We start from the raw sequence: 13497 nt of genomic DNA on the forward strand, positions 1-13497 counted from the left end.
GAGAACCCTGTGACCCGACGACCTCACTCTGTGAAGCATGAGCCCTATCAGGGGGATCGGAGGGAACGCATATAGCAGACTGCTCGGCCAAGCGTTGGCGAGAGCGTCCATCCCCAATGGGCCGCTGGCCTCCGCTAGGGAGAACCACCGAGTGAGTTGTGGACTCTGAGGCAAACAGATCCACCCGGGCCTCTCCGTACCGATCCCAAACCAGCTGCACCACCTGACGGTGCAACCTCCATTAGCCCGGAGGCAGCTTCTGGCGTGAAAGGTAGTCCGCCACCGAGGTCGCACTGCCTGGGAGGTGCATCGCTCTCAGGGAGGCCACTCGCGGATGGGCCCATATTCACAGCCTCTGGGCTTCCCTCAAGGAGGCCAGAGACCTGGTCCCCCCGTAACGGTTGACGTGGAATACCGCCGAGGTGTTCGTGCGCACCAACACATGCTTGCCCCTGAGAGAAGGCAAGAAGTGCTTCAGCGCCAAGTAAATCGTCCGCAGTTCGAGGACATTGATGTGCTGCCCCCTCCACCGAGGGCACCACACCCCCTGGACCGACCTCCTTTGCCATACCGCCCCCCAACCCTTGGGCAAGGCATCCATCGTCACGACCTCCTGCCGCGCTCTGACCGAGCCGAGAGGCACCCCGTGCAGCAGGAAGGTGCTGTCCCGCCAGCGGCGGAGATGGATAAGAGGTTTGTGTGTGACCCTGACTTTGACCCACTTGTGAAGTCGAGGATCCATATGGAGGCTGCTGAACCACATCTGTAGAGGGCGCAGATGTAGCAGCCCCAGGGGCGTGATTGCTGCGGCCGCTGTCAGCATCCCTAGCAGCCTGAGCCACGTCCGGACCGTCACGCTTGCGCCCAGGACGAAAGACTGGAGCAGGCCCTGGATCCTCTCCACTCGTTCCGCTGTTGGGCACGCCCGCATTGCCACCGAATCTAGGGCTAACCCGATGAAGGTGGTCTGTTGGCACGGGCGCAGCAAGCTCTTTTCCCAATTCACGGACATGCCCAGTGCCTCGATATAGGACTCTGGACGTTGCGTGCTCCGCCTCCTGGAGGGAGGGGGCGCAGATCAGCCAGTCGTCGAGGTAAGGCAGGACCTTCATCCCTGCCAGGCAGAGTGCCGTCATGCATCTTGTAAAGATGCGAGGGGCCAGGGACAGGCCGAATGGCAGGACGGCGAACTGGTACGCCCGGCCTTGAAAGGCAAAGCGGAGGAACTTCCGATGCCCCGGGAGGATGGGGACATGGAAGTAGGCATCCTTGAGGTCGACGGAGGTGAACCACTCTCCGGGAGCGATGGCCTGGAGGACGTCTGCTGTCTGCAGCATCCGGAAGGGGAGGACCTTCATATGCACGTTCAGCTCCCTTAGGTCTAGGATGGGCCTGAGCGACCCGTCCTTTTTTGGAATTAGGAAATAGTTGGAGTAGAACCCATCGCTCTGTATACATGGGTTCAGTGGTGTGATAGCCCCTTTGTCCAGGAGTTTGACTATCTCCTGTGACAAAGCTTGCACCCTTGCGGGGTCCGTGACGAAGGTCATCCTGACCCCGGAAGGTGTTGGGGGCCGGCGGTGGAACTGCAGCCTGTAGCCTTTGGACCTGGTGTCCAGGACCCCTGGGTCCTGTGAATGGGCCGCCCAACAGGCCAGGTGCTGATGTGTGAATCTGCCCACTGCCGGCCCCGACCTCTCAGGCTGTGCCTGGAGGACCTCCCGCGGCTCTGGAGGGGCGCCGGTCGTAGCCGCGCCCACGCCCCCGGGGCGGAGGGCGCACCCCCCTGGGCTGACGCACCCCCCTGGGCTGACGCCCACTGCCAGTCGCCTCCTGGACACGCCCTCTTGCCTGCCCAGGCGAGTCCCAGTATGACGAGCGGCGTGGCTCCCGCCTCTCGCTCCGTCTCACCGAGACGTAGGCCGAGGCCACCCCTGTGCCTCTGCTGCGCCGACCCCAGCCCTCTGAGGCCTGGTTCGACTGTTTTCTGCGTTCCAGGGCCCTTTCTGCCTCTGGCCCGAACAACTGACCGGGCACCACCGGGAGCGTCCTCAACGCCCGCCTGCAGTCATCCGACATAGGCGCCTGCCCGAGCCACACCTGCCGATGTGCCACGACCAGGGTGGACATAACACGGCCCAGCTCCCTCGACATGAACCCGAAGGCCTGCAGGGCCCCTCATGTGTGTGTCCCAACTCCGCCCCCTGATGCGTCGCCTGCATCATCTGGGACTGGGTGAGGAGGAGCACGGAGAGGGAGTTGCCCATCCGAGCCACCCGAGCAGCCGCCTCATACGCCTTTACCAGCAGGTCATCTGTGACCCGGCACTGTGCGCTAGGACACTTGGCCTTGTCCTTGTCCACCGAGGGCATGCGGGCCAGACCATGTACCGCCGCATCCTGCATGGAGGCCAGGGTCCTGCCATCCTTCGCATGGCGACCCCGCGTCTCCGTGTCTGCCCAGCAGCTCTTCAGTGCCTCCAGAAAGGCGGGAGAGGGTGGGACCTCAAAGGGCGGCTCTGACGGAGCCCGCCTAAATAGTGGGTTGCTCGGCTGAACCGCCGGCACGTCGTCCAGGTCGACCCTAGCCAGGGCTGCCTGCAGTATTGCCTGCAGCGGCTGGGCACAGACCCCCCGAACTCCTCAGGGAACTCCTGAGGGAAATCTCTGAGCCGTCTCTGGCCTCCGTGCTTCCAAGACCGACCGCTCCGGGGAATGATCCTCCCCGGGGTCGTCATATTCCTCCTCGCGGTCCTGGAACATGGTGTTCGACGCTGCCATCGACAGCGCATCCTCCCTGGCTGCGCCCCTCCAGGAACCTGGGTGCGCAGGCACCATCAGAGCCTTGAGTTGCTCCAACTCGGCCCGCAAGGCCACCATGTCCTGGCGAGAGGAGGTCTCCTTCTTCGCCTTCTTCCGTGGACTACGGTTCTTCACCTGCATCCTGCTCTTGCACTTCTTAGCGGCAGCGGCAGACCTAGTGCAGACCCCCGATGGTGGGAGGGTCACCTCAGCCAAGGCCGGTAAGACCCTCTCCACGCCGCGGTCCTCCCCCTCGCGCTCCTCCTGGCGCCACTTGCGGGAAAACCGCCTAGGGCTGCTGACTACGAGTGGGCGGTGACCAAACAACCAGCCTTCCACCTCACGCAACCGCTCCTCACGCAACCGCTCCTCCCTTACGCGGAGGGGCAGGATTCTACAATTGATGCAGGGGTCAGCCAGGGCCTCCCGGAGGTGACCCACCCCGAGGCAGCTGGGGCACATCTCATGGCCATCCTCCACGTGCAGCTCAACGCCACAGGAGGAACAGGCCAGCATCGTCAAACGAGCACAGGGGGTCAAGCCAGTAACTCGGAGCGGGACCTGGGACACAGTCCAGGACACGTCCGCACTGCGGCAACGAGAGCCGGGCTGGGAGATCGGAGCGGGCCCTGGGACACAGTCCAGGACACGTCCGCACCCAAACAAGCTAGCCTTACAATATAATATAATACAGTATAATATACATATAGTATAATACAATATTATATATAATATTCTACAATTATACAATCTAATTGCACAAAAGGCTATACCTATAGGCTATAGATTAGAATATGTAAGGGATAATGTATAGTGAGCCGGTGATTACTGGGGAAATAATGACCGACAGGTGAATGATTGAGCCTGACGCGCAGCGGAGGGCTTAATGATTCACCTGAAGGTCATTATTTCCCCAGTAATCACCGGCTCACTATACATTATCCCGCTTAGAACACGGCCTACAACTAAATCATTCAATAATCTGACAAAAATAATTATTCAAATAGATTTTTTAATAGCGTTTTCAACGACAAAGCGGTTTAATTCATAATTGGCACACAAGACACCACAGCAGCAACTGGTTGGCCTAATTAGTTCTGCGTCTCTGTCTGCTGACAAAAGGCTCTTATCAACTGATTAATCCAGGTGTGCCTAATCATTGTCGTGAGTGTTGACACAGCTGGATTAATCAGTATAACCAGCAGCAGAGCAGCGGTCGGTTGTCGAGAAATAATGACCGGTGAATCTTGTTGATTGACCAATCAGAATCGAGTATTCAAGAGAGCCGTGTTCTAAAATATAATTGTTGTGTATGGGACACACTGTGCCTTTAAGACGACACAAGGGGTTTACGTGCTGCCTGTCGTAAAGCGGATGTTGATGTATGTGGAAGCTAGAGGCATGCCTAATAAACGTGTTAACGTAACGTCGTAGTCCGCATGTTATTGGAACATAACATTTGGCGACGAGGATTATGGATTCTCTCCTGTCACCTCTCTCCCCGTTCCTCGCTCTGCCCGGCGAGCCACCAGTCCCGTGGGATCGTTGGCTGGAGTCCTTTGAGACGTTCCTGCTAGCTGCCGCGCTAGCTGGTGCTAATGACGCCAGGAAGAGGGCTCTGTTGATTCACAGCCTGGGCAACGAGGGACAGCGGATTTTTCGGACTCTCGGACCCGCTGCTAAATATGCGGACTGTATCACGCTACTGTCTGGACACTTTGCTGCTCCACAAAATGTCATGCTCCGCCGGATCGTCTTTCGCCAACGGCGTCAACAAACCGGCGAGTCCGTCCACCATTACGTCGCCGATCTGAGGGGATTGGCCAGCCTCTGTAAGTTTGAAGCGGTGGAAGATGAACTGATACGCGATCAGCTAGTTGAACACACTACTAATCCGAAGCTCAGAGAGAAGTTGCTAATGATGCCAGATACACTGACTTTGACAAAGGCTGTGGAAATAGCTTTTCAACTTGAGTCAGCAGCAGGCTTAGCATCACAGTTAGCGCCCTCCAACCCTTTCTCCTCCAGGCCCTTGCAAATGGCCCAGACGGTGGCACCACCCACGGAGGGTGTCACTCCTGTTTTCCAGGATGACATTGACAGCCTCGATGTGAACTTTACAGCGCGCCAGGGCGCAGCAACACGCGGGCCTGTGGAAATTGCGGATCCTCGTCACACCCTGACCGAGCTCCGAACTGCCCTGCCAGGGGCCAGAAGTGTCAACGCTGTGGCAAACAGAATCACTTCGCCCGGGTCTGCCGCTCCGCTCCTGCCGCTGAAGGCCCACCGCCGCCCCGTTCATCTGGCGCACCCACGCGGACGACCATCCATTCGGTGGCTGCCACTTCGCGTGCGTTCATATGGTGCACGTTGGAGCTGGATGGGGTGTGCCTTCCGCTGCTGCTGGATACGGGGGCCTCCAAATCGCTGCTAAATGTCTCCACGGTCCGCCGGCCTTTTCCGCACCGGATGCTCGCCGCCAACGCCGAGGATCTGTACGGCTATGGACACGCTAAAATAGGAATGGCAGGCACAATCACCTTCACGGTGCGATACGGGATTAAGACTCTCCCTTCATTCACTTTCCAGGTGGCTCGCCAGGGGGCCAACCTCATGGGCGTGGATTTATTTTGTGAACTGGGCTTTGCCCTCATGGACAACGCCGGAGCCGCCATCCTGTCGGTTGGTTCGCCTTGGCAACAGGGCTGGCCTGCTCTGTTCAGTGGGGTGGGCCGCCTCACCGCTTTTGACCACCAGCCTCTCCTCAAGCCTGAAGTGCGTCTGGTGATTCAGCCCCTGCGCCGCCTGCCCCTCGCCCTGCGTGACGAGGTCACCGCTGAGCTACAGAAGCTTTTGGATGCGGGCATCATTGAGCGTGTCGACGCTTCCCCGTGGATTTCGAACCTGGTGGTGGCGAAGAAAAAGTCAGGGGGCCTGCGCCCGTGCATCGACCTCAGGCAGGTAAACAAGGCGGTGATCCCAGACAAGTATCCGCTGCCCACAGTGGAGGAACTGGCTGCACAGTTCTACGGGTCCTCTGTGTTAACGAAGCTCGACCTTCGCCAGGGCTACCTGCAGGTTCCGCTGCACCCGGACAGTCGCAGCCTTACAGCTTTCGTCACGCATGTGGGGGTTTTTCGCTACGCCCGCATGCCTTTCGGCCTCAGCTCAGCCCCCAGCTGTTTCCAAAAGATCATGGCGACCATCTTTGCCGGCATCCCGGGTGTGGTCGTTTTCCTGGACGACATCGTGGTCCATGGCGCAACACCGGCCGCTCACGATGAGCGCCTGGCAAGGGTGCTGGACGTCCTCGCCCACCACACTCTCACACTTAATGGCGAGAAGTGCACCTTTGCCGTTCCCGTCATCGAGTTTGTGGGGTTCCGCCTGACCGCGGACAGCCTCAGCCCGCTCCACTCCAACGTGGAGGCCGTGCTGCTTCTGCCCGAGCCATCATGCCCAGCTCGGCTGTCATCGTTCCTGGGGATGACGGCCTACTACCTGCGTTTCCTTCCCCAATACTCTGCGACCACCACCCCGCTTAGTGAGCTCCTTAAACAGGACGCCGTCTGGGAGTGGACCCCAGCCTGCTCTGCAGCTATCCGCCAGCTCAAGGCGCAGCTCACCTCACCGCCAGTCCTCGCATTCTTCGACCTCGCAAGCCCCACCCTCGTCACCTGTGACGCGTCTGGCACGGCGCTTGGAGCGGTGCTGTCGCAGGTTCAGCGTGGCACGGAGCGCCCAGTGGCGTTCGCCTCTCGGTCCCTCACGGAGGCCGAGCAGAAATACTCGGTGGGGGAGCGGGAGGCGCTGGCCTGCATCTGGACGTGTGAGCGGTGGCACATGTACCTATATGGGCGGCACTTTACATTGCGGACGGACCACCAGGCCCTCACGGCCCTGCTCGCCACGTCAGGGTCGGGGCACAGGCCGCTCAGAATCTACCGCTGGTCAGAGAGGCTCCAGCCATATGACTTCACCACACTGTTCACCCCCGGCAGAGAGAATGTGGTGGCTGATATGCTCTCCCGCGCCACTCCCAACCCGGCGCCTGACACGGGCCCAGACACGATGGAGCCAGAGCTCATCCTTATGCTACACACCCCCCTGCAGGCCACAGTCTCCCTGGAGGACCTTCGGCTCGCATCAGAGGAGGACCTGATGCTCTCCCAGCTCCGCGTTTATGTCCGGGAGGGATGGCCCGCAAAAGTTCCGGAGGAACTGGCGCCTTTTCACCGGGTCAGGGACGAGCTGTCCTGTTGGAATGATGTCTGTGTGGCCCGGGGGCTTCGCACGATCGTTCCCACCAGCCTCAGGTCACGCGTCCTGTCTATGGCGCACGAGGGTCACCTGGGCATCGTCAGGGTGAAACAACGCTGCAGGGATTTGGTGTGGTGGCCAGGCATAGATCGGGACATAGAGACTATGGTGAGGGACTGCACCGCCTACCTGGTCAGCGGTAAGACGGGCTCGCCACCACCGCCGCCTCTGCAACCTTTGGAGTGGCCTCCCAAGCCTTGGGAGCACATTCAGTTGGACATCTGTGGGGAGCTCCATGGCGTCCCGCACCACCAACGCTTCCTCCTGGTGGCCTACGACCTCCATTCAAAGTGGCCGGAAGTGGTCGCTACGGGGTCAGTGACAGCTCGTGTCGTCACAGATTTCCTCTCCTCTCTGTTTGCCCGATGGGGCGTCCCCGACACCATCACCACAGATAACGGCCCGCAGTTTGTCTCGGCCGAGGGGGATTAAACACGTCCGCACGGCTTTCTACCACCCGGAGGCGAATGGAGGGGTTGAAAGGTTCAACCAGACGCTAAAAAATGGGCTCAGAGCACACCTAGCAGATCGTCTCTCCTTCCCAGCCGCACTGCTCAGCACTCTGCTGCACTACCGGGCGACACCACACTCGACTACCGGTAGCTCTCCCGCCCTCCTGATGATGGGGCGTGAGCTGCAGCTTCCCCTGGATCGGCTGCGGCCCCCCGCGATCATCACGCCAGCAGCAGCACCCTGCCAGAGCGCCAGGGTCATGGATGCTCAGCGTCGGATGAAGCAGCGGTACGACAAGAGACGGAGGGTGAGAGTGCCTTCCTTCACAGCGGGGGACTGGGTCCGGATCCGCCGTCCCGACCGGGGCCACAAGCTGCTCTCCTACTGGTCTGCGCCCATGCAGGTCACCGCTCACTTCCGCCTGGCCGATGGATCACGCTGGCACGCGAATCGGCTTAGGAAGGTGGCGCCGCCCCTTGCCGTGGACCCAGGGGCTGGAGATGACTTTGAGATTCCTGATGAGCAGCTGAGGGCTCCAGCCGGGCGCCCACCTGAGCTGGCCGAGCCCCTAGAAGCCCGACCAGCCCGTGCCCGGGTCAGGCCGGGATATTTGAGGGACTATATTGGGGATGGGTGATCCCTAGTTAGTTAGTGTTCAGAGCATAGTCTGTTAGTGGCAGAATAATCCACATGGCTATGCTGGCGACTGGTAGTCCACCCAGTCCGCCTAGTTATAAAAAAAAAAAAAAAACTGTTCACCTGTTCTTCTGGTTTCCTGTGGGGGGGAGGAAATGTTGTGTATGGGACACACTGTGCCTTTAAGACGACACAAGGGGTTTACGTGCTGCCTGTCGTAAAGCGGATGTTGATGTATGTGGAAGCTAGAGGCATGCCTAATAAACATGTTAACGTAACGTCGTAGTCCGCATGTTATTGGAACATAACAATAATATAGTATAGTATAGCACAATATTATCGATAATAATATATATATCCACAATTATACAATGTAATTGCTACCATATAATAATTGCCGCTATCTAGTAGCAATAGGCAATATACAAAGCCCGACCAGGCAACCTAGACGGTGGTAGCGTGCCACGCACACCCACGGCTAGGGCCGGCCGCCTAGGCCGGAGGTAGCCCTGAACGGACTCAATGGAGCTACCTCCCGACGAGGGGAGAGGTGGTAGGCAGCCACCCACAGCCTTAGAGGGCAACCCAGTTGCACTCTGACTCTCAAGTCCCAGGCTGATCGGAATGGCTGACTTTACACACCTTCAGGCCGTGTACCTACCTCTCCTCTTTTGCGTCTGTCTCTGATCAGAAAGTGGAGAATCCGAATCACGGAGCTCCGGAGCCGCACACCTGTCGAAACACGCCAGGTTGCGAGAAGATCAAAGATGACGTATGGTGGGTCACGGCGCACCTTTATAGACGCGCAGGTACCCCATGTCACATACGTGACTACGTTGGTATAAAAACACTCGTCTCTCGCGGAGCGCGAGATCATTATTCACAGTTAGTAACTGCCACTGGCAGTCAGGAAGGAATGAAACAGAACTGAAGTTGCTGGCCAACCACAGACTGTAAAATATGGGGACAAAGCAACACACTCACTCGACAACAAAATCATAAAACGACTGTGCGCCGTGTGCGGCGGATGTAATGATAAGGTCTATAAGAAATAAAAATTTTGATCGTCAGACTGGCAGATGTAGCTTTGTTTGTTTCCATGGTAGAGGGGAGAGGGGGCGTGATCATAGGAGAGGAGAAGCAGCAGCAGGTGATGATTCGTAATGCGTCGTCCTTTCTCACATTGGACTTCATATTGGACTGTGAATACGGTGATTGGATGATGAGATTGGAGTTTTAGGCCTCCGTGCGGCCTTCAGGTACTCCCACAGCCGCCCCCAATGTAATGTAGCCTAATGTGATGTTTCCTGAGTCCCAGGCAGTCCCAGCCACTGCTCTGTCTGATAAGACTACAAACTACTTCAATGTATTCTGCCTAGCAACCTGCCCTGAATTATTTTATTGGATGTTCCGTCAGTAGGGGAAGTAGGGCACGAAGACGCAACAACACGACCTGACTGGACTCTGCTAAATTGTCATGTTTTGAACGGACAATCTTGTGACTTGTAAACCAACATCACAGCGCTGTGTGGCCATGGACCCGCGGACATCCCGGGCCTGGTTCTGTCTGTGTCTGATGCAGCTGTGGCTCGGTTCCGACCCGGCGGGAGGCGGTGAGTTGACAGTGTTTAGTCAGACATTTATAGAGGAAGTGGAAAACGTGGCGCAGCAGTTTATTCGTTTGTTTCCTTGTAATGTGCCAGTGAAATGGCGTTTTGGAGTAACTTTAAGCTTTTCTAAAAACCTATTACATGCGAGTCGATGCAGCACAAGTGCTCGGATTTACGAGCAGCACCTGAATGCGTTGTAATTACTTGGTGCGGGGCGAAGTCGAGGCAGCAGAGAAGCGGAGAGAGACGGACCTGATCTGCGCTAAAATACCGACTTTCACAACATGAATGTAGTCTGATCTGTGCTGCTCAACATGGATTTCATCTCATATGTTGTCCTGTTTGGGACAATGCTGACTGTAAACGGCGGTAAGTTAAGAGTTTCATGCCTCTTCACGTAAGTGAAAGTAAAAATGGACAGCTATGGCGTCTTTTGAAATGTGTATTTCGTTTGATATTTTGAGTTTAAATTGTCAAATGGGAAATTTAAAACATGTTTTTATCCGTTTAAAAAATGTATCCCATACCGAGAGAGAGGAAAAACACAATTCCGGTTCACACATCCTTAGAAATATATAATAATATATATAATACAATATAATAATAGTAATATGACAAATATGATTCAAAATGGGGGGGGCGCATGTGCGCACGCACACACACACACACACACACACACACACACACACACACACACACACACACACACACACACACACACACACACACACACACACACACACACACACACACACACACACACACACACACACACACACACACAGCTTAGCTGAGGATACCAGAACAGACAGTATCAAAATAAGGGGATATTTATTTATTTATTTACCTATCTATCTATCTATCTATCTATCTATCTATCTATCTATCTATCTATCTATCTATCTATCTGTTCATGTTTTTCATAAATTATATGTCTTAAAACGCCTTAAGAAATCACATGAAGAGTAAGAAAAGGTAGGGCTACTTATAAAACTGTTCTGCTTCCCAATTCTGCATCCTGCGGTGTATTTTGGTGTAATTAGGCTGTAAGTGTAATGACAGTCAGGTGGACACTTTCAGAAAAGTCAGCATGTTCTGTGCCAGTAAGCAAGACAAGATTATACTGCCAGATCTTATGTGATGATTGGCATAATAATAACATGATCTCCTCTCCTGTACAGAGAGAGAGAGAGGGAGGGAGGGAGGGAGATAGAGAGACAGAGAGAGAGAGGGAGGGGGGGAGGGAGAGAGAGAGAGAGAGAGAGAGAGACAGAGAGGGAGGGAGAGAGAGAGAGAGAGAGGGAGGGAGGGAGGGAGGGAGAGAGATGGGGGGTGGGGTTGTGGTTGGATTTAGCTCTTGACAGCTTTGGGCCCGCCTGTGAAGCTGTCATGTGACTGTGGAGTGATAAAGGCGTCAGAACACAACACATCACAAACCAAGGTTGTAGCCTGTGGAATTTAGTACACAAGACACAATTATTTATTTTGGGGTTACTTATCCCTTTTTATGTGATCACTCTTGGTTGGTGAGTAATAGCCTGTTTCAGGGAGCTGTGCAACTTGCTCAACAATTGGTTTAGAGTGCAAAAATCAAAGAAATCAAAAACAAAAGTCTCAAAAACATAAAAAAAAATATGGCAGTGAGATTGTAGGTTAGGTTGTTGCTGACTGACTGTAATCTATAAATTCACACTGAAATAAATAAGAACAGTAACAATCAGGATAACAAAATAACAAAATAAATAAGAATGGAATTAAAAGCAGAGGCAAACACATGTCAAAACAAAAGAAGGTCAAAGCAGTGGATCAGGTATAGGATCAAGGCTAAACAGTGAGTTTTAATAAGACACTTGAAGGCCTCTTGAGTTTACCTCTGTGTATCTACTGCCCCCTGCTGTCTGTGTTCACAACTGGCAATCAAAACATCAAAACACACTTGTGTTCTGTGTTTACACTGCTTTTTCCTGTTAAAGCAGCTAAAGCATTTGAAACGTGCACTTTACCACACAGCTAATTGTTGCATTTAATGGAAACTATTTTCACTGTTACTGTGCACTCTTACATAATAATTGGTGGCAGTGAAGACGCAAAACTAAACCATTGAAACTAAAAGTCTGTGATCATCTTCACTTTCAGTTCTGGCAGAATGGAACGACTTCTGACTGGATTAGAAGTAATGATTGTGGTCTTGTAAAGACTTGTGGGGGGACATATGACACAAAGTTAAAATGATGGATAATGTAGGTTATTTTTTTAAACAACAGGGGCATCTGACTTTTGGCAAATGCATCACTGGGTGTGGTGTTTTCATGGGCATTAATGGAGATATAATATTTTTTACTGTGATGTTGTCTTTTAATGACACAACTGCTTCTGTAATGTGATTCATGTCAAGTGTATTTACTGTAGAAACAGGATGTTGGGGCGGGACATAACATGGTGATGAGGGATCAATCAAAAGTGTCAACCAATGGGAGATCAGTCAGGGAGAGAGAGAGGCAGTTATTTGGTGGAAGGGGCAGATTTATTTCTGGAATTTTTATTTGCGCTTCTTGGTACAGCATGATGTCATCAATAACAATACTCCAGGAAGTTTATATTTCCAGGAAGTAAAAGTAATGAGATGTAAAAATAGAAGAAACTACTTTTTTTTGGTAATCTTCTTGGCATAAATTGTTGGCAAGAGTCAAAACTAAGTTCTATCCTTTAAATAAATGGTACATTCATTCCCAGTGTTTTTCATAGATATTAATGATTCTGTCTGTCTGTCTGTCTGTCTGTCTGTCTGTCTGTCTGTCTGTCTGTCTGTCTGTCTGTCTGTCTGTCTGTCTGCCTCTCTCTCTGTCTGTCTGTCTGTCTGCCTCCCTGTCTGCCTGTCTGCCTGTCTGTCTGTCTGTCTGTCTGTCTGTCTGTCTGTCTGTCTGTCTGTCTGCCTCTCTCTCTGTCTGTCTGTCTGCCTCTCTGTCTGCCTGTCTGTCTGCCTCTCTGTCTGTCTGTCTGTCTGTCTGTCTGTCTGTCTGTCTGTCTGTCTCTGTGACTCTCAGAGATACATTCCCTCACCTACATCTACACGGCCTTCTCCAAGGATGTCCAGCTCCCTGGCATCCACCAGTTCACGGCCATGGGTCTCCTGGACAACCGGATGATTGACTACTATGACAGCACGAGCCAGAAGAAGATTCCCAAACAGGACTGGATGAAGGAGAAGCTGACTGCAGACTACTGGGATAAAGGCACACGGTCCCGCCAGAGCAAGGAGCAGTGGTTTAAAGTCAACATCGACATCCTGAAGGCACGCATGATGCAGAATGACACGGGTACGATCTGTCTGTCTGTCTGTCTGTCTGTCTGTCTGTCTGTCTGCCTGTCTGTCTGCCTCTCTGTCTGTCTGTCTGCCTGTCTGTCTGCCTCTCTGTCTGTCTGTCTGTCTGTCTGTCTGCCTCTCTCTCTGTCTGTCTGTCTGTCTGCCTCCCTGTCTGCCTGTCTGCCTGTCTGTCTGTCTGTCTGTCTGTCTGTCTGTCTGTCTGTCTGTCTGTCTGCCTCTCTCTCTGTCTGTCTGTCTGCCTCTCTGTCTGCCTGTCTGTCTGCCTCTCTGTCTGTCTGTCTGTCTGTCTGTCTGTCTGTCTGTCTGTCTGTCTGTCTGTCTGTCTGTCTGTCTGTCTGTCTGCCTGTGTGTC

At 54.1% G+C, this 13497-nt stretch overlaps 2 protein-coding genes across 5 annotated transcripts in view; both read left to right on the top strand.

Annotated features, from left to right (window-relative positions):
• LOC310785519 (class I histocompatibility antigen, F10 alpha chain-like) overlaps nt 1-13497 on the top strand; it is a 370829-nt gene that overhangs the window by 145453 nt on the left and 211879 nt on the right. The window lies entirely within an intron of this gene.
• The window catches only part of LOC310785523 (popy class I histocompatibility antigen, alpha chain E-like), a 201396-nt gene continuing 197549 nt past the window's right edge, over nt 9651-13497 (top strand). For all 4 annotated transcript variants that reach the window (XR_014553178.1, XM_083646642.1, XM_083646640.1 and 1 more), the window contains exons 1-2: nt 9651-9823; nt 12865-13137. Coding sequence is in view for 3 of the 4 variants with exons in the window: in XM_083646642.1 (XP_083502768.1) it covers nt 9745-9823; nt 12865-13137 (352 nt within the window). In the remaining variant the exon portion in view is untranslated. The remainder of the gene's footprint in view (nt 9824-12864; nt 13138-13497) is intronic.

The sequence above is a fragment of the Poromitra crassiceps genome (genome assembly GCF_964638095.1).
Source record: "Poromitra crassiceps genome assembly, chromosome: 11".
Classification (NCBI taxonomy): Eukaryota; Metazoa; Chordata; class Actinopteri; order Beryciformes; family Melamphaidae; genus Poromitra; species Poromitra crassiceps.